The sequence below is a fragment of the Schistocerca nitens genome, chromosome 6, assembly GCF_023898315.1.
Source record: "Schistocerca nitens isolate TAMUIC-IGC-003100 chromosome 6, iqSchNite1.1, whole genome shotgun sequence".
Classification (NCBI taxonomy): domain Eukaryota; kingdom Metazoa; phylum Arthropoda; class Insecta; order Orthoptera; family Acrididae; genus Schistocerca; species Schistocerca nitens.
This window is the reverse complement of record NC_064619.1, coordinates 246899788-246921151: the sequence shown is the minus strand read 5'-3', so window position 1 is coordinate 246921151 and position 21364 is coordinate 246899788. Positions and strand designations below refer to the sequence as shown.

The following is a 21364-nucleotide window of genomic DNA, read 5'->3' as shown; positions in this document are numbered from 1 at the left end:
TTTTAGTACTGTGGTAGGCATGGGCTTCGTATCTATCTTGGTCACAATAATGTGCTACTACAGTAGTACAAGTGTATATGCCAACTAGCTCTGCAGATGATGATGAAATTGATGAAATGTATGATGAGGTAAAAGAAATTATTCAGGTAGTGAAAGGATATGAAAATTTAATAGTCATGGGTGACTGGAATTCGAGAGTAGAAAATGGGAGAGAAGGAAACATAGTAGGTGAATAAGGATTGGGGGTAAGAAATGAAAGAGGAAGCCGTATGGTAGAATTTTGCACAGAGCACAACTTAATCATAGCTAACACTTGGTTCAAGAATCATGAAATAAGGTTGTATACATGGAAGAATCCTGGAGATACTAGAAGGTATCAGATAGATTACATAATGGTAAGACAGAGACTCAGGAACCAAGTTTTAAATTGTAAGACATTTCCAGGGGCAGATGTGGACTCTGACCACAATCTATTGGTTATGAACTGTAGATTAAAACTGAAGAAACTGCAAGAAGGTGGGAATTTAAGGAGATGGGACCTGGATAAACTGACTAAACCTGAAGTTGTACAGAGTTTCAGGGAGAGCATAAGGGAACAATTGCCAGGAATGGGGGAACGAAATACAGTAGAAGAGGAATGGGTAGCTCTGAGGGATGAAGTAGTGAAGGCAGCAGAGGATCAAGTAGGTAAAAAGACAAGGGCTAGTAGAAATCCTTGGGTAACAGAAGAGATATTGAATTTAATTGATGAAAGGAGAAAATATAAAAATGGAGTAAATGAAGCAGGCAAAAAGGAATACAAACGTCTCAAAAATGAGATCGACAAGAAGTGCAAAATGGCTAAGCAGGGATGGCTAGAGGACAAATGTAAGGATGTAGAGGCGCATATCACTAGGGGTAAGATAGATACTGCCTACAGGAAAATTAAAGATACCTTTGGAGAAAAGAGAACCACTTGTATGAATATCAAGAGCTCAGATGGAAACCCAGTTCCAAGCAAAGAAGGGAAAGCAGAAAGGTGGAAGGAGTATATAGAGGGTCTATACAAGGCTGATGTACTTGAGAACAATATTATGGAATTGGAAGAGAAAGTAGATGATGATGAAATGGGAGATACGATACTGCGTGAAGAGTTTGACAGAGCACTGAAAGAGCTGAATCGAAACAAGGCCCCGGGAACAGACAACATTCCATTAGAACTACTGACGGCCTTGGGAGATCCAGTCCTGACAAAACTCTACCATCTGGTGAGCAAGATGTATGAGACAGGCAAAATACCCTCAGACTTCAACAAGAATATAATAACTCCAATCCCAAAGAAAGCAGGAGTTGACAGGTGTGAAAATTACCGAACTATCAGTTTAATAAGTCACAGCTGCATAATACTAATACGAATTCTTTACAGACGAATGGAAAAACTGGTAGAAGCCGACCTCGGGGAAGATCAGTTTGGATTCCGTAGAAATATAGGAACACATAAGGCAATACTGACCTTACGACTTATCTTAGAAGAAAGATTAAGGAAAGGCAAACCTACGTTTCAAGCATTTGTAGACTTAGAGAAAGCTTTTGACAATGTTGACTGGAATAATCTCTTTCAAATTCTAAAGGTGGCAGGGGTAAAATACAGGGAGCGAAAGGCTATTTACAATTTGTACAGAAACCAGATGGCAGTTATAAGAGTCGAGGGGCATGAAAGGGAAGCAGTGGTTGGGAAGGGAGTGAGACAGGGTTGTAGCCTGTCCCCGATGTTATTCAATCTGTATATTGAGCAAACAGTAAAGGAAACAAAAGAAAAATTCGGAGTAGGTATTAAAATATGCAGCTCTGTGCTTATTGGGTCATTGACTATTGTTATTAAAACAAAAACAGATGAAAAAGAAATCTTTAAAACTCTTGACATAACCTTGCTATAGGCCAGACATTTTCTGATTTATGTTAAGAAAAGTTTTGGCATCAAAGCCAATTTTCTTTTAACTGTAATTTAATTTGTTTCTGACGTTCGACTGTACGAGGGACTTACCGGAAGTTATATATTTATGTTGAAAGTGAGAGTTTTATTGTGTATGGAAGTCAAATACATCGTTAATTGATGAAAAGCAATGTTTATATGTCTACTTATTTCATAAGTAGAAAGAGTTTAAAAATTCTTGTACCTAGCATTATTCGACGGAGAAGAAGTCCAGAGGGTTTCAAGCAGCTGGCGATCCAGTAAAGAAGAGTGGCTGCAAATTCCAAGTAAGTCACCTCGTAAAGAAGTGAAAGATGGTTTGTGGGAATAAACCGAAATTACCCAGATCCACACTCACACTTTAAGTCAGAAATGTTAAGAGTGTCTGCAACTCAGCACTTCCTTTATTGGTTAATAGAAATATATTCTTTTCATAATATTGTTGAGCACAATGGGGTGGACATAAACAGTCTGGAAAGCTTGCAAGGGTTGCAGGGTAGGTTGTGCTGAGAAATAATTGTTAAGAAATAAATTCTGTATGTTGTGCTGTTGGAGTTATCAGCTTAGAAATCAACCAACCAGGCCATTGCATATTCAAATTCAAGCACTCGATCAGATACAACTAGTGTCAGTTGTTCTCATAGCGTAGGTGATAGCGCCTGAGATTGCTCAGCCTTTGGCTCAGTTTTAATCCTTACTACCATCCCACATCCAATTTTTGTATTGCTCTTTTGTTCGGTTTTAGGATACTGTAATCTTCGACTGTCAAGGCTTCAAGACATGTGCGAATGAATTTGTTCCTAAGGACTTAGCATTCCAAATGCTGTGCAGTGATGGAACAGTGTTTGCCTCTGGAAGTTACATTCTTCAATTTACAACACCGTATTACGAACTTGATATCGAATCAGCAAAATGGTTGGCAGAGAACCATCACCACTACAACATTAATTCAGTTGGAGTCTTGCTGGATAGTGCATTAAACTCCATCAAATCAATGGTACCAACAAACTGCACTGTACTCGTTAAAGGTAATGGGTAAGAGAGTTCTTACCTGACTGCCTAATAACTAATGTGGAGGAGAAAGGCTGCCCTTCACTACATGCTCTACGTAAGCTGAATGGTATTGGCAGGTACCAACCAGTAACTGTGAAATTGAATACAAATCTGCTGGTGAAGTGGTGCAAAGAGTACTACTTAAAAAATGATGCCGAACAGTGTGGAGTGAAGAGTGTAATGGCCCCTCACAAAAGCAGGCAAGTGTGGTGATCTGTTAGACAATTGTGAATCATGTGAAAACTGTGAAGCTTATTTTCATTTCCTAGTATTCAGGCCTTTTTTGTAAATGCTATAAAATTCCTGATGTGTTGTGTGACGGTGTGCATCTGTGGTATAACTATTAGGAACTTGAAGAAGCAGTTGTTCGTTTGGTATATCTTTAAAACATAACTGTAATTTTTATATAATTCTTTAAAAATAACTGTAATTTTATATAATAAAATTACATTTTATGTTACTGTAATCCAACATGTTTTCTATCAAAACCTAACCATTTCACAAATGCCTTATTTCCTTTCCTGTACAATACTTTCTCTACTAGATAAGTATTGGGGTATTTTGTTTTCTGTAATTCATGACCATAAAATGCACCAGCAATATTATTTAGTTCAAAATCTTGCAGAGTGTATGTCCTAGGATTTGTTTCTTGGACTCCAATCATCTTAAATATTTCTGTAGACCAATTTGGTTTCTATCCTTTATCAAAAATGGCTTTGTTTTTACTGATTCTTACGAACTCTCCTACTTTAAATTTCTGCTTTGATTTGTCTATGGTACATATTTTATTATATACTGTGGATAAAAGGTGATTACCATTAACATCGCAGGGTCGCATCTTGGACTTAATGTAGGCCACATTGGCCGATGCAATAATAAGACGAATCAATTTGCTCCTCAAGACGCCGTAAATAGGCGTATAATCATTAGAAATGAAATTTCACTAGAAGAAGGTGCTGTAGAGGATTTCAAAAAAGTTTGTGAAGGAATTGCATGCAACATTCGTGTATAATATAAAGGAGATGCTATTTTAAGACGTACTCCATTACTGTTAATTTCTAATTCTCAGACAATTGTATGTAGTCCTCCAGATTTCAACAATGTCCGTGTGAGAACTATTAGGTGGAAAAAGTTTGATGAATTGAAAAATGCAATAAAAAAGCCTTATCCTTTAGCTTTCTTTTCATTGTTGCAAATGTATAATATTCCTTATTAAATAAAAGAAAAGAATTTGTACACTGTATAATTTTTATTGTCAATTATTACAACAAATAAAAATAAATTACAATTATCCTTTGTTCAGTACACGTTCAACTACTTTTTTAATGCCGTAAGCAGGACCTGCGGCAGCAGCAGTTGTCGCCGCGCCAGCCGCTATCGCTATCTGCCCTGAACTTGTAACACCAGCTGTGCTAATTGCGGCCCCATCCGTGACACTCTCTGGCCTTGTTTCTGGCACCCGTTCAAATTCAACTGTTTCGCCACACGTATCCAAATCGTCGAATGCTGGATTATCTCCATACCGTATACGATTAGCAGCATCCTCTCTTTGCACTGTTCGAATATCATTACTGCTACGAGAACGATTAACATTTGTCAATGGAATTCTTTCCACCATTTCAATGTCTTCCTCTGGTCCCGGATATAAAACACCTCCGTCGTATTGTATGGAGGCCTGGTTGCCCGTGCTTAAATACTGATCGACCCAAGACATTTTGCTGACTAAAATAAATAAATCATTGCCACCTTTTATATACATTACGTTATCGAACAGCACGTGTCGGACAACCTTTTGCTGGCGTGGGTGCTTGCCCAGATAATTGTCCTAAAAGGACCGCTGCCAAAGCGACCTTGGGACCCCGCGGGGCCCCATCTTTTTATTTATCAATTGCTGACCCTCATGAATCGAAACATGACTGCGTCGCGTCATTTCATGATTCAAGGGTCAGCAACTGATAAAAAAAATGGGGCCCCGCAGGGTCCCAAGGTCGCGATGGCGGCGGTCCCTGTCCCGGTGAGATAATTTGTCCTTTTAGTACAATTATCTGGGCAAGCACCCACGCCAGCAAAAGGTTACCCGACACGTGCTGTTCGATAACGTAATGTATATAAAAGGTGGCAATGATTTGTTTATTTTAGTCAGCAAAATGTCTTGGGTCAATCAGTATTTAAGCACGGGCAACCATGCATCCATACAATACGACGGACGTGTTTTATATCCGGGACCAGAGGAAGACATTGAAATGTCGGAAAGAATTCCATTAACAAATGTTAATCGTTCTCGTAGCAGTAATGATATTCGAACAGTGCAAAGAGAGGATGCTGCTAATCGTATACGGTATGGAGATAATCCAGCATTCGAAGATTTGGATACGAGTGGCGAAACAGTTGAATTTGAACGGGTGCCAGAAACAAGGCCAGGACGGGGCCGCAATTAGCACAGCTGGTGTTACAAGTTCAGGGCAGATAGCGATAGCGGCTGGCGCGGCGACAACTGCTGCTGCCGCAGGTCCTGCTTACGGCATTAAAAAAGTAGTTGAACGTGTACTGAACAAAGAATAATTGTAATTTATTTTTATTTGTTGTAATAATTGACAATAAAAATTATACATTGTACAAATTCTTTTCTTTTATTTAATAAGGAATATTATACATTTGCAACAATGAAAAGAAAGCTAAAGGATAAGGCTTTTTTATTGCATTTTTCAATTCATCAAACTTTTTCCACCTAATAGTTCTCACACGGACATTGTTGAAATCTGGAGGACTACATACAATTGTCTGAGAATTAGAAATTAACAGTAATGGAGTACGTCTTAAAATAGCATCTCCTTTATATTATACACGAATGTTGCATGCAATTCCTTCACAAACTTTTTTGAAATCCTCTACAGCACCTTCTTCTAATGAAATTTCATTTCTAATGATTATACGCCTATTTACGGCGTCTTGAGGAGCAAATTGATTCGTCTTATTATTGCATCGGCCAATGTGGCCTACATTAAGTCCAAGATGCGACCCTGCGATGTTAATGGTAATCACCTTTTATCCACAGTATATAATAAAATATGTACCATAGACAAATCAAAGCAGAAATTTAAAGTAGGAGAGTTCGTAAGAATCAGTAAAAACAAAGCCATTTTTGATAAAGGATAGAAACCAAATTGGTCTACAGAAATATTTAAGATGATTGGAGTCCAAGAAACAAATCCTAGGACATACACTCTGCAAGATTTTGAACTAAATAATATTGCTGGTGCATTTTATGGTCATGAATTACAGAAAACAAAATACCCCAATACTTATCTAGTAGAGAAAGTATTGTACAGGAAAGGAAATAAGGCATTTGTGAAATGGTTAGGTTTTGATAGAAAACGTGTTGGATTACAGTAACATAAAATGTAATTTTATTATATAAAATTACAGTTATTTTTAAAGAATTATATAAAAATTACAGTTATGTTTTAAAGATATACCAAACGAACAACTGCTTCTTCAAGTTCCTAATAGTTATACCACAGATGCACACCGTCACACAACACATCAGGAATTTTATAGCATTTACAAAAAAGGCTTGAATACTAGGAAATGAAAATAAGCTTCACAGTTTTCACATGATTCACAATTGTCTGACAGTTCACACTTGCCTGCTTTTGTGAGGGGCCATTACACTCTTTACTCCACACTGTTCGGCTTAATGTTTTAAGTAGTACTCTTTGTACCACTTCACCAGCAGATTTGTATTCAATTTCGCACTTACTGGTTGGTACCTGCCAATACCATTCAGCTTACATAGAGCATGTAGTGAAGGGCAGCCTTTCTCCTCCACATTAGTTATTAGGCAGTCAGGTAAGAACTCTCTTACCCATTTCACTTTTTCAGTACCTTTAACAAGTACAGTGCAGTTTGTTGGTACCATTGATTTGATGGAGTTTAATGCACTATCCAGCAAGACTCCAACTGAATTAATGTTGTAGTGGTGATGGTTCTCTGCCAACCATTTTGCTGATTCGATATCAAGTTCGTAATACGGTGCTGTACATTGAAGAATGTAACTTCCAGAGGCAAACACTGTTCCATCACTGCACAGCATTTGGAATGCTAAGTCCTTAGGAACAAATTCATTCGCACATGTCTTGAAGCCTTGACAGTCGAAGATTACAGTATACATCTTGAAAGAAGGATACACACACACACTTGCTGCTGCTGCTTGTAGATGTCGACGTTATCGGTTCAGAGGACATGATGTGCTGTGCTCCAAATCACCCGCCTTATGTACTAAAATTCGAGTACAGCCGGTTAAAACAACTCCTGTTATCAACACGTGTCGGGCAACTTTTTTCTGGCGTGGGTGCTTGCCCAGATAATTGTCCTAAAGGACAAATTATCTCAGCGGGACAGGGACCGCCGCCATCGCGACCTTGAGACCCCGCGGGGCCCCATTTTTTTTATCAGTTGCTGACTCTCGAATTGACCCTCGAATCATGAAACGACGCGATGCAGTCATGTTTCGATTCATGAGGGTCAGCAACTGATTAACGCAAAAATAAATTATTACCACCTTTTATATACATTACGTTATCAAACAGCATGTGTCGGGCAACCTTTTGCTGGCGTGGGTGCTTGCTCAGATAATTGTCCTAAAAGGACAAATTATCTCAGCGGGACAGGGACCTCCGCCATCGCGACCTTGGGACCCCGCGGGGCCCCATTTTTTTTATCAGTTGCTGACCCTCGAATCACGAAACGACGCGCGCAGTCATGTTTCGGTTCATGACCTGTTAGCAGATGTACCTTTAGCTGTACAACAAAACACATACTTCATGCACGATGGAGCACCTCCTCATTTTAGTGTTAATGTCCGTTGGTTTCTAAATGACAGTTTTGGTGACGAATGGATAGGTAAACTGCTTGGTCTCCACGCTCTCTGGACCTAGCCTCATTGGAATTTTATTTGTGGGGGCATTTGAAAGCTCTCGTGTATGGAATTCCAGTACAAGATGTTCAGAGTCTCCGTGCCTTTATAATTCATGGCTGCGAAACCATACACAATACTTCAGGGATACATCAGCGCATCTGAGTTTCACTACAACGGGGGGCTGATGCATGTATCAATGCCCAAGGAGGGCATATTGAACATCTCCTGTGAGAAAGAGTTATGTGGTATGCTGGTACATTTTGTTTGTGTGTTTTTCCCATGATTAATGAGTTGGAGAAAATGATTTGTTAGATAGAAACAAAGCATTTCCAGACCCATGTTCACATAACATAATTTGTTCATCTACCTATATATTTATATTGATATGAATATAATAGAGGGAAACATTCCACGTGGGAAAAATATATCTAAAAACAAAGATGATGTGACTTACCAAACAAAAGCGCTGGCAGGTCGATAGACATTGTGTGTATGTTTGTGTGTCTATCGACCTGCCAGCACTTTTGTTTGGTAAGTCACATCATCTTTGTTTTTAGATATATATTTATATTATTATCTATGTGTGAGGAATGTACCTTGCAATTTGTACCGTACCTTTTTGTTACACCCAGTATAGTTTTAGTTAGTTTAGTTTTAGTTATGTCTAATGTTCTGTAGATCATTTTCCCGATAATGTTATCGATATTATGTGGAAAAAGTCAGACTACAAGATATATTTAAACACACATGAATAGTGTTAATATTAATATTACTGAAATTTTTAGTTCTACAAATGCAACTACATTTAGAGCTACTTTTTTTTAACAGTTCTGAAAAAGAAACTCATCCATGGAATAGAAGGAGTTGTCCAAAAGGTATGATTTTAAGCTAGATTAAGATATTAAAATATCATTTAAAGGGGAACACTGCAACATAAATCTATGTCTGTGAATAACTGAAAAATACATGGCAGTGGACAACTTTCATGGAACCCTACATAAAGGCTTCTTCCAGTTTCATTTCCAAGTAGAGAACAGACAGAAATAATGTTTGTATGTCTCTGTGTGCGCATACCTGCACAAGTAAGACTCAACTGATATGTCATAGATCCTCCAGAACATCTACATTAATGAGTGTTTCATTTTAATGAATATTTTCCCCCAGAGTGTTTCAAGGTTTTTCTTCTGAAAGATAAGCTCCCATATCCTCAAGATCCAAACAATGAAGACCCTGTAAAGTTCCACTGTTGCTGAAAAATATAGGACTGGTAGTGCTGACCACTCCATGGCTTAGGAATTTTGTGTTCACTAAAGATGCTTGTTACAGCTGGGTGCACGTAAAAGGCAGCAGCATGATACATTCTGCACAGCAGCAGACAGAATATCTTGCAGAGCTGACAGTGTACTACCTATTTCTGTCCCCACCTCACAATCCACCATTGCCTGCCTAGGTAACTACGAGGGTCACTCCAAAAGAAATGCACACTATTTTTTTTTAATCCATCTTTTATTCTACATATTTGAAAGTTTTACAGTGTGTAGATACATCCTTTAGGAACAATATTTTCATTTCTCCCCAAAATTTCCATCCCTCTCAACTGCCTTACGCCATCTTGGAACCAGCGCCTGTATACCCGCACGGTAAAATTCTGGACCAACCTGTTGGAGCCACTATTTGGCAATGTGCACAAGGGAGTCGTTATCTTCAAACCTTGTTCCACAAAGAGAGTCTTTCACTTTCTCAAAGAGATGATAGTCACATGGAGCCAGGTCAGGACTGTAAGGTGAGTGTTTCAGTGTTGTCCATCAGAGTTTTGTGATTGCTTCCATGGTTTTTTGACTGACATGTGTGCATTATCATACAACAGCAAAACATCCTGCTTTTGCCAATGTGGTCAAACACGACTCAGTCGAGCTTGAAGTTTCTTCAGTGTTGTCACATATGGTGGTTCCACTTGGCATGATGTCCACAAGCAAGAGTCCTTCGGAATTGAAAAACAAAGTAGCTATAACTTTTCCAGCAGAAGGTGTGGTTTTGAATTTTTTTTTCTTTTTTTTTTTCCTTGGGTGAATTTGCATGATGCCACTCCACTGATTGCCTCTTCGTCTCTGGTGAAAAATGATGGAGCCATGTTTCATCACCTGTCACAATTCGTCCAAGAAATTCATCTCCACCATTCTCGTACTGTTCCAAAAGTTCGCTACATACTGTTTTTCTTGTTTCTTTGTGAGCCACTGCCAACATCCTGGGAAACCACCTGTCACAAACCTTTTTTTAACACCAACACTTTCAGTATTCTGCAAACACTCCCTTCCCCTATCCCAACGTAGCGTGACAACTTGTTCCCAGTGACGCGTCTGTCAGCAGTCACCAATTCGTTAACTCTCTGCACATTGTCTGGAGTGTGTACAGTACAAGGCCTGCCACTGCGAGGACAAAAATGGCTCTGAGCACTATGGGACTTAACATCTGTGGTCATCAGTCCCCTAGAACTTAGAACTACTTAAACCTAACTAACCTAAGTACATGACACACATCCATGCCCGAGGCAGGATTCGAACCTGCGACCGTAGCAGTCGCGCGGTTCCGGACTGCGCGCCTAGAACCGCTAGACCACCGCGGCCGGCACTGCGAGGACAATCCTCAATATTGTCGTGCCCACTTTCATCACACAACCTGCTTGCCCACCGACTAACTGTACTGCAATCAACAGCAGCATCTCCATACACCTTTTTTCAACCTCTTGTGGATGTTTCCCACTGTCTCGTTTTCACAGCACAGGAATTCTATGACAGCATGTTGCTTCTGACGAACGTCAAGTGTAGCAGCCATCTTGAAGACATGCTGTGACGGTGCCACTCAGGGGAACAGGTTGAACTAAGTTTGAAAACAAGCGGGAAGGATGTATCTGCACACAGGAAAACTTTCACACATGCAGAATGAAAACTGTATTCTTACAAAAATAGTGTGCATTTCTTTTGGAGTGACCCTCGTAGCAATACACGGGTGAGCACTACAATCAGCCACTGTTTCTGCTGCTGATTCTGCTTAGGAGAATTTATAAGCTCGGAAAACTGTCACAGTCACTTCTTACTGTAATATTTGTCATGTATGTTTTATATCACCTGTAATGAACATTATAATGGCTCTTTAACTTCACAATACCTAAATTAACATGAAAATCAATACTAAACGTGTTGCACACATCCCGATGCACAGGCTACAAACCGACATGGCGGAATGACACTACTGGTTGAAGCGTCATGAGGTACACTGCTCCTTGCCACTGCACACATGTGCGCACTGTTTTAAGGCTGGTCATGATACTCTCGTTACCTATGACTTGGCACCACCTACAGTGAACATGTAACCTATGGAATGTTGCTTCTGTGTAAGTTAAGGAAAGCAAACAAATGACTCCTGGTATTTTCATTCAATATGAATGGAATGAGATATAACATAACAAAATCATGTTAATCAGCAGCCAAATAGGGAATTAACTGAGGTGTAATGTTAAATGGGCAAAATCAAGATCAAACCAAAAATTTAGTCAATACAGATGCAGCCACATGGATCTTGAAGCTACTGTCAATCTAATGATATGTGGTACAGTTTCAAGTGCAATTTGTTGTGTAACTATGTTAGTAAGAACTTTGAATGTTACACAAGAAGATAAATTCACACAATAAGTGAAACAGTAGTGGTATTTTTGAACTATGAAAATCAAATAACTGTGCATATAATCACTTTAAACATGAGAAATACTATTTCTAGTTTTATGAACTATGCATTCCTCTTTCCAGGAGGAAGGAGGGTTTCACTGCAGAACGTTGAAAATAGAGAGAAGGTTACCTAGACCCAGTTAAATACTGGTCAACATGTCAATATGTCTCCCTGCAATTTTAACCATTTTTCTGTTTGATGCAGAGAACAGTATTTACAAGATATAAAATACTTTCTATATACACGATAAAACATTATGATGCTGCCCATCATGAGAACTACCTCTAAAGATGTTGGCGATCTTTAATATTAGCTATGAAATCACGAATTAAATGAAGACTTACTTGTATTTGGAAGAATGAAAGAAGCATGCAAGACCTTCAGACACGGTTTTTCCTTTTTTCTCAAACACCCCATCATATCCTTCAGAAGAAAGAACTGGGAGAAGGTCATAATTGAAGACCTTCGAATCAACCTCCTGAAGGCAGATTAAATCTGCATTATAACCTTCAACCCAAAACAAATATACGTTAATTGAATAAATTACTCAAAGCTTGAAAAAACAACAATGCATAAACAACATTATTTATTCTGGCATTCTGAATGCACGTTCCACTGATTCTATCATGAGGGAAAACCTCGGGGATGAAGAGTAAGTAAAGGCACACGTTACAATAGAGATGCACCTATGGCCAACTGTTTCTGTGAACTATCTGACTTTACTGACAGGTAACTTAATGGTGTTCATCAAGGGTACAAGACGTGCTATGTTCAAACATATAAAGCTTAAAAAGTTATCTTCGTCCCTTGTGGCTGAACAAGTTGTCCAACACAACAATGGATCCATTTATATTCCCTCCCATCACCCACCCATGGTTCTCAAAACTGGACAGGAGTTTATTGCACACCAGAATATCTTAAAACCCCACAAGCCCTGGTCTGTATCTCTCACACATCTGTGTTCTAGACCTGGCCTCTTCAACTCTATTGTTTCTTTCCCTTACCGTATTCTGCAATACACTTTGTAAGTAAGAAATATACATTCAATCAGAACGTACCGTAACTACTTAGAGCTTAAAGTTACAGTACTGAAAACTAGGAAATTAGATAGAAAGACGACTACCACAAAACATCTTGTTGATGACAAAATCATCAGAGGTGGAGCAAAGGCTCAGATAGGGTAAAGATAGAAAAGGAAATCAGTTGTGTCTTTTAAGTAACCATCCAGGAATTTGCGTTAAGTGATTTAGGGAAACCACAGAAGACTTACATCTTAATGGCTGAACAGCAATTTGAGCTGCTATCCTCCAGAATGCAAGTCTAACATCTTAATAAAATGTCACTTCACTCGACAGAAAATAAATAGTTCTGTGTGCAGTTGTGTATGTATTCATAATGTAAGTTTTGTGTCACAAAATGAATGTGTTCAAATATAAACTTCAATTATTTAGTGGCACACATTCATATCCACAGCCATATTAGTAATTTATATATAATAAACTCCTGATACGAGTCTGCAATAAGTGAATTTTTACGAACAATAGTATTCAGATCACTTGACATACTTTTATTTATTTTGATGCTTCACCTATTTCCATAACAGGATTGGAACTTACAACTCGTAAAACAAAATTTGGTGTCAGTAACAATAAAATCTATTTTTAAGCTAAGCACCAAGTACCAACTGTTGCCATCCCACTTAGTCGTAGTTTATATAATAACTGAGCTTTGTATTACAAGGTTTAATTTTTGTTCTGATGATGTCAGTAGCCATAATAAATGAAAATATATTAGACAATCTAGATAGCATTTTTAATTTGGGGAAGGGGGTGAGGTAATGGTTACTCAGCATATTTGTTTTTAACCACCAGTCTGTAGCTCAACATTCTATGTTAAATCCCAATCAATCCACAAAGGTACATGAAATCAGTGAATATGCCACAGTTCATAATAATCCATTGGGTGGATGGAAACATTAAACTTCATGCCCCCTCCAGGTACCATTTGGGAGAGGTAAGGGCATATCCCAGCACTGAGTTACATCCTTGTTCTTCCTTCCATTCCACACTCATGCACTTCACCATCTGACACAATAAAAACCCCATACAGAGTAGTTCAAAACCCTTGACACCTCATGGCAAATATGAAATTTATTCAGTCTGTTTTCAGTACAACGTCCAAGTTAAGCATTTTGCAGAAGTAAACTTGCTACGTGAAATCAATCAGTAACTATAAAGTTAATTAAGGTCTTACCTAGAATCTCTTTCACAAACAGTTGTTTTCTGTAGTCCACATTCAATGCATATGGCGGACAGTACGGAAACAGCTGCAGCCGAGCCGTGTCAGAATCAGCATACAAGTCAGCAAGAATGTTGTAGGACACGACTCTAAAGCTGCAACAAAAAACAACATATATTCAGAAATATATTTATATTATTATCTATTTTTTGAAACTGGGTAATTTACATTATTATGTTGGTGACCTCAGGCCTCCCCTCTCCCTACCACACACACACACACACACACACACACACACACACACACACACACACAACACCCCCTCCCCCCCCTCTCCCACTTCTTACGTCTCCATCTACATCTACACTCTGCAAGCCACCTTCCTTACGGTGTGTGGTGGACTGCCCCTTCCCTCATTTCCATTTCCATTCGTGAATGTTTCGGAGAAACAATGATTGTTGTTAAGTCTCTGCGAGTGCTCAAATCTCTCTAAATTTACCACATAAGTCTTTTGCGATGTTTATGTAAAAGCAAGCAATATTCTAGTTGCCTTTCCTAGAAATGTACACTCTCAGAATATTAATAGTAAACCACACCATGAAGATCAATACTTCTCTTGCAAACTCGCTATTGGAGTTGGCCGAGCATCCCTGTGGTGCTTTTGTGCTTACTAAATGAATCTGTGACAAAATGCGAGCTCTTCTTTGGATCTTCTCTATTTCCTATATCAGTCATATCTGGTATGGATGACAGACTGATGAGAAATATTCAAGTATAGGTCAAACAAGGGTTTTATGAGCCGTCTTCTGTATCAGTTGACTACACTTTCTGAGGGTTCTTCCAATTAATCTCAGTACTGCATCTGTCTTACCAGCAATTAGCTTTATGTTCTCATTCTACTTTAAATTACACTGTATGCATACTTCTTTGATGTTTTATGCACACAACTGCTTCCAGTGATTGTTCTGCAATCATGTAATCATTTATACACAATTCATAACATTTGTTAATGTTGAGGGTCAACTGCCAACCAGTGCACTAAGTGACAATCTTCTGCAAATCTTCCTGCATTATGCTAAAATTTTCTAACATTATGACTTCTCTGTATATATCAGCATATCCGCAAAAAGGCTCATGCAACTTCTAATGCTATTCACTATCGACTAGATACTACACGTGCTACAGGGGGAGAGCATGTAGATCTTGATTAAAGAACCAGAATAAAACTTTTTGAGTTGGTTCATCAAACAAACTTTACTTTTGTTCTCCAAGTTAATTACAAATTGACTGATGTATAACACTGAAGTTGTAACATACCTCTTGGGACAACCTGTACGTATACTGTGAAAAGTAATGGTCCTGTAACATTCTCTTGGGGTAAGCCAGAAGTTAGTTTAGGGCCTGAAGACTTATATACATTGAGAATGACATGTTATTTTCTATTTGCTAGAAACTCTACAATCCAATCACATAGCTGGTCTGATATTCTGTAGGATCATGTTTTGTTCATTAGGTGGCATGTGGAACTGTATCAAACAGCTTCTGGATGTAAAGAGAGATGGCATCAACCTTGGCATCAGTATCTACTGCCTTGTGGGTCTTGTTGACAAACAAAGCTGGATTTCAACTGTATCAATAGTATATCATCAAGTCCAGTAACAATTCTCTGTTGAGCAATTTCAATTAGTTTTCCATCACATGTTCATTTAATTCTACATCTGTCATTTTGACAATCATGCAACAATTTAAATGAGGAACCACAGTATGATCTTTCTCAGTGAAACTCATTTTGCAAAATACATTTAGTACTTCTGCTTTCTCTCTATTATCCTCCAGTTCAGTGCCATTTTGTTTGTTTTGTTTTGTTTTTCGGCGCAAAAACAACTAGGGTCATACGTGCCCACAACAGAACTGTAGAACACGAAGACAAAAAAAGGAGTTAAAAACGACTACATGTTATGCCCAATCGACGGAAAGAAAGACAGCTAAAATCAGGAACTTGGAGAAAGATCTATAAAATACACCATAGAGAAATAGACGTCCTGAACTAAATATCAAACATCCTTCACCATATTGCTATGATGGATAAAAAGTAAAACACAGTTGACAGTGTGAGCAACATTTGTTAAAATGGCTGATGATGAGAACATAAGTGGCGTGGTTAAGAAAAGGGCATTCCATCAGGAAATGACAAACCGTCAGAGTTTGAGGACAATGAGCACAAAGTGGTGCAGGAACACCACTTAACAAATGGCAATGGCTAAACAGATAATGCCCGATAAGCAATCTAGCTAAAATGATCTCCTCACGGCAAGAGGGCCGAGAGGTGGTCATCCATGCTCCTGGAAAAGTCTTAATTCTCTGGAGCTTGTTCCCACGAAAGGACCAGTGGTGATGCCAAAGTGACACCACCTGGTGTCAGACAGCAACACAGAGGTCATTGGAGGGAATGGAAGAACTAGTGGGCCGAGGTACAAGGACTGCAGCCTTGGCAGCAGTATCAGCAGCCTCATTTTCCATCAGACTGACGTGACCAGAAACCCACATGAACATCGTAATGGCTCCATCAAGAGTGAGCGACAGCTTTTGTGGCCCCGTTGCACAAAGGGATAGACAGTGTACAGCACACGGAGGCTCTGAAGGTCACAGAGAGTCGGAGCAGATGACATAATTAAAAAGCCTGTGCCACCAGATACACTGAATGGCCTGATACAGGGCAAAGTGCTCAGCTGTAAATACTGAGCAATGTTCAATAAGCCAATACCGAAAATCATCGGAGCCAATGACAGAGGAGAAAGTGCTTGCCCACAAGAGAGGGGTTCTGCAACATCTGAATGAGAACACTGTCCGGCCCTGGGGTGGAGGATTAGGATGAAGTGAGAGCACGGTCTAGCTCCTTCATAGTAAAGGTGGCATTGCCTGAACCTCCTCCGCTCATTTCCGATGGGGGAAGGGAGAGTGATGGTGGAGCTCAAAATCTCCATAAAATAACAGGCCAATGTATTGGAGATAACAATAGGATTCACTATGACAGCATCTGCTACTGCCAGGCCAGAAACTGGGGAACAGACCTTGGTCCCAGAGAATTGTTGGAAGTTGGCCCATGTGATGGAAGAGGGAGTGGAACTGTTGAAGGAACTAGCAAAGGAAATCCAACTAGCTTTTTTGCTATCCTGAAGAATTGAATGACACTGTGTACGCAACTGTTTATAACGAATTCAGTTTGCCATCGTAGGATGACAGTTAAAAATGTGGAGAGCACATCTCTGCATGCAAACTGTGTCATGGTACACCTCAGTCCACCAAGAGACCGGGACATGGCATGATAAAGAGGAAGTGCAAGGAATGGAACTTTCTGCGGTGGTAAGGATGACATTTGTAAGATATTCTACCTGGTCATCACAAGTGAGGAAATGTTGTTCATTGAAGATCACCAGGGAGGAGTAAAGCCTTCAGTCAGCCTTAGAAACCTGCCATTTGGGCGTGCATGTAGGTGAGGTAGGAGTCAGCAAATGGATAGTATGTGTCAGCGAGAACTCACCACTTGAGATGATGGGCAAGTTGCGCAGTGAGAACGAGACGTCCAAACGGGAATAGGTGTGCATGGAGTCTGAAAGGAATGTAGATGCTACCCTGTTAAGGCAGACGAAGTTAAGTTGATTGATTTCAGCCAAGAAGGCACTTCTTGGACAGGTTCTGGGAGAACCCCAAAGGGGATGGTGTGCATTAAAGTCACTGAGCAGCAAAAAGGGGGGAGGGAGTTGCCCAATAAGCTGGATGAAGTCTGCCCTGGTAACACCGAGTGACTGATGAAGGTAAATGATACAATTGGAAAAGTGCAAGTGAGGAAGGAAACTGAGGACTGCAACAGCTTGAAGCTGTGTAGTCAGGGAGATGGGTTGACTATGAACATCATCCCAGACGAGCAGCATTACTCCCCTATGAGATGGAATGCTGTCCGGGGTGTTGGGGGGGGGGGGGGGGGTTGTCAAAGAGGACCGGGAAGAAATCCGATAACTCAAAGCGTCATGAGGAAGCAATTTTGTTTCCTAGAGGCAGAGAACAAGCAGATGCTGTAATTCCAAGAGCAGCCACGTCCTCTTTGTTGGATCAAAGAGAGTCATGACTAGGAAAGGGGAGGAGGGAAAAAATGAAGGGGTGTCACCTCAGCGGCTGCCGAGTGCCAGCCTTTGAAGACTCACTGCTAAAGGGCGCAGAGGCTGTACAAACCTGCTCCACGAGATCTACAGAGGCATCGACATTCTCCTTCTGTCAGTTTGCAGAGTCCAGGGCACAACAATGGTTGGTGGTGCGCACCGGCAACATGGAGGTCAGCCAGGCAAGGGTATCACGGGAGACACCTTCGTAGAGGGTCTCTGAATCGGTAAAGGAGAAGACCATTTCCCTTTGTTTGGTTTCTTGGAGCCTTTACAGTTTGCAGAGGGAGACTCAAATGTTTGTTGGCTGGAGGGACATAAGAAGTCTTGTTGGCAGTATTCCTTCTGTCCTTTCCGGCCTGCCGGTTGAGTAGCAGTTGACTTTGCACCATGAGGTGTAACAACCACGGTGCTGAATTTGAGGTTGCATGTCTGTTTGGACATGTCCTTCATGGAGCAAGATGTAGCAAGAACAGTACTGCAAGTGCCAGATGGTAGAATGGAGGGTTTCCTACTAGCCAACAACTTGTAAGTGACTGGGTAAGGCGCTTTTTCCATCAACCGGATCTCCTCGATGGCCCACTCATTGAGATACATGGGATAATCTTGAGAAGAGATGCCATGGTCACAATTGCAATTGATAGAGTGGGGAGGAGGAGGTGGGCGATTGCCCTCATAAGCATCCCTACCACAGGTTACAATTTGGCCGGGTGTCAACATTCAAGTGTGGTTGTAACAATGCCATTGGTAGCAGCGCATCAGGTTCGGAATGTACGGTTGGACTGCGGTAACTTGATAGCCTTCTTTGATCTTTGACAGAAGCATCACTGTCAAAAGTGAGAAAAATAGTGCGTGTGGCCACTAAGGATGCATCTACCTTTCTCATCATCCAATGGATTGCAATGACATTCTGATCAGAAAGGTACGTTTGGATTTCTGTTTCGGTCAGGCCATCGAACAGCCTAGTGTGAATAACACCACGGGAAGAATTCAGTGATCAATGGACCTCAACACGAAAAACTCAAAGTGCCATTGCATAAACAAGAGCATGATTTCACAGGGCTGGCAACTGTATCAACACCTTTCTGAAAAATAAACAGATTTATTGTAGCAAAGGACTGATCATCTTCAGTACATGAAACCATGAGGAAAAGTGGTGCAGCTGGGAGGGTCTCTGAATCATTAGCCTCATTCTCTTTACGTTTACTAGACGTTGACTGTGAAGATGATGATTTGCTCATTGCGAGAAAATCCCGCACGATTGCCTGTGTCTCTGATGGTGTGCTTCTTCCAACTGCCCCCCCCCCCCCCCCAACACACCCAATTTACGTGATTGTTCACAGCTGAGGTCACAACTCCCAAACACCTGACAGAAGGACCAATCGGCAACTGGGAAGGTCGCAGCTCAGGAAATCACCCCTCCCAGTACTAGTGGGTACATGAGAACACTACCTGTCAACTCAGGACTGGGAATTACACATTACCCAGTCACTTGTTACACATCAGACACATGGGCCGGCCTTCAGGAGCACACAGGGAGAAAGAAGAAAAAGATGAACCTCAAATTCTGAAGTGGAGGAAGGATAGGAGAAGGGGAACAAAGAAAGAAAGAGGAACAAAAAACAGTACAAAGACTGTTTTGATGTCAGCTACTGAAAATGCAGAACACATTTCAAAAACATTCCAGACTGTTTGCCAAGGGAGGTAATAATAATAATAATAATAATAATAATAATAATAATAAAAAAGAAATAAAAAGAAAAACACAGCAAGAGGATAGACAGGCAACATGGAAGGGAACAAATGCTGCAAAGGCCAGGGCCCCATGGTAGCCAAGCATGCACGAACCTCTCAAAGAGGTGAGCCCCCTAGGGGGTCAATGCCATTATGGTCACAAGTGTCTGGACAGATGGTTTCAGTCCATTTACTGATTTAACATGAGAGGAAAACTTTTTACGACTTTCTATTGAGTCAGTAGACAGAATTTTATTTCAAATTCAATGAACATGTCACACACTGCTCTCCTTACGCTAATTTTGGCGTCTTTCAGTTTTTGTCTGTGAGGCTTTGGTTACATTTAAATTTGCAGTGAAGTTCTCTTTGTTTTTGTAGCAGCTTTCTAACATGGCTGTCGAATCACAGCAGGTCTTTCCCATCCCTCACAACTTTGTTTGTCACATACCTGTCTACAATGCATTGGACAATATCCTTAAACTTTGTCCATTAATGGTCAAGATTGTAAGTGCTGGAGTTCAGATTTTTTGTTGTCCACTAATAACTTACTGGAAGAGTTTTATTTCTGTCTCCTTAACTGGAAAGTTTGCCACAGGCATAAAATCAATATGGTATCATTTGCTGATAGCATGAACAGGAATTAAGTCAGAAGAGATTTAAAACTTTCCCAGTGTACATATTGTTCCACAAAATTTCAGGAGAACTGCCGGATGTTTGTAACTTCCTGCCACAATATTTCAGTGCCGAGTCTTCTGGTCATCTTCAGGTGATACTGGCAAAAACGCACTGAGCTCTGGTATATAAGGCCCCAACGGCACATGCGTGGTGGATTCACTTGGTGTTGTGTGAATGCTACTTAAGCGCATTCAATTCTGCTGCGCCGCTTGATCTCCGTGGTGATAACTCACCAATTCGATATCAATTCAATTGTCTCCCTGCAGTTCCATCACAGAATTACGCCAGCTACGGAGGACACGACTGGATTCCATGCCTCAGCCACTTTTAAACCAACAGCATTTTGGCAATATGTTGATGATACTTTTATAGTTTGGCCTCGTGGTTTGGATCGTCTGCAAGAGCTAGTACAACATCTGAACTGCATACACAAAAACATAAAATTTACTATGGAGTTGGAGGAGGGTTACCTGCCGCTTTTAGACATCTTGGTGCAACGTAAGAGCGATGGCACACTTGGTCATTCAGTATAGAGAAGGCCCACTCGCAGAGACCTTTTCTTCCAAGCCACTAGTTGCCACCATCGGGCACAAATGATGGGTGTTTTGAAGACATTGATTCACCGAGCCCACGTCATCTCTGGAACCGATAGTTTGCAAACAGAAAGGAGCATCTGCAGACTGTATTTCTGAAGAATGGCTATTAGTCCCAACAAGTGGAGAGAGCGCTACAGACCTGTAAATGATGGAGCAAAGAAGAGGAAGAGGCCTTTAAAATGACTGGCTATTTACCATAAATTGGTAATATTTCAGAGCAAATAGGCAGAATACTAAGAAAATATAAAGTGAAAGCAATCTTTCACCCTCCTGCAAATATTTCGTCGCTGTTGGGATCTGTCAAAGACAACCTAGAACT

The 21364-nt window shown here is 40.3% G+C and overlaps 1 protein-coding gene across 1 annotated transcript in view; it reads right to left on the bottom strand.

Moving 5' to 3' along the window:
• LOC126262945 (2',5'-phosphodiesterase 12) overlaps positions 1 to 21364 on the bottom strand; it is a 61522-nt gene that overhangs the window by 16821 nt on the left and 23337 nt on the right. Inside the window, exons 2-3 of the mRNA XM_049959887.1 lie at positions 13899 to 14038; positions 11990 to 12152 (exon numbers count right to left, since the gene is read on the bottom strand). Coding sequence (XP_049815844.1) covers positions 11990 to 12152; positions 13899 to 14038 — 303 coding nt within the window. The remainder of the gene's footprint in view (positions 1 to 11989; positions 12153 to 13898; positions 14039 to 21364) is intronic.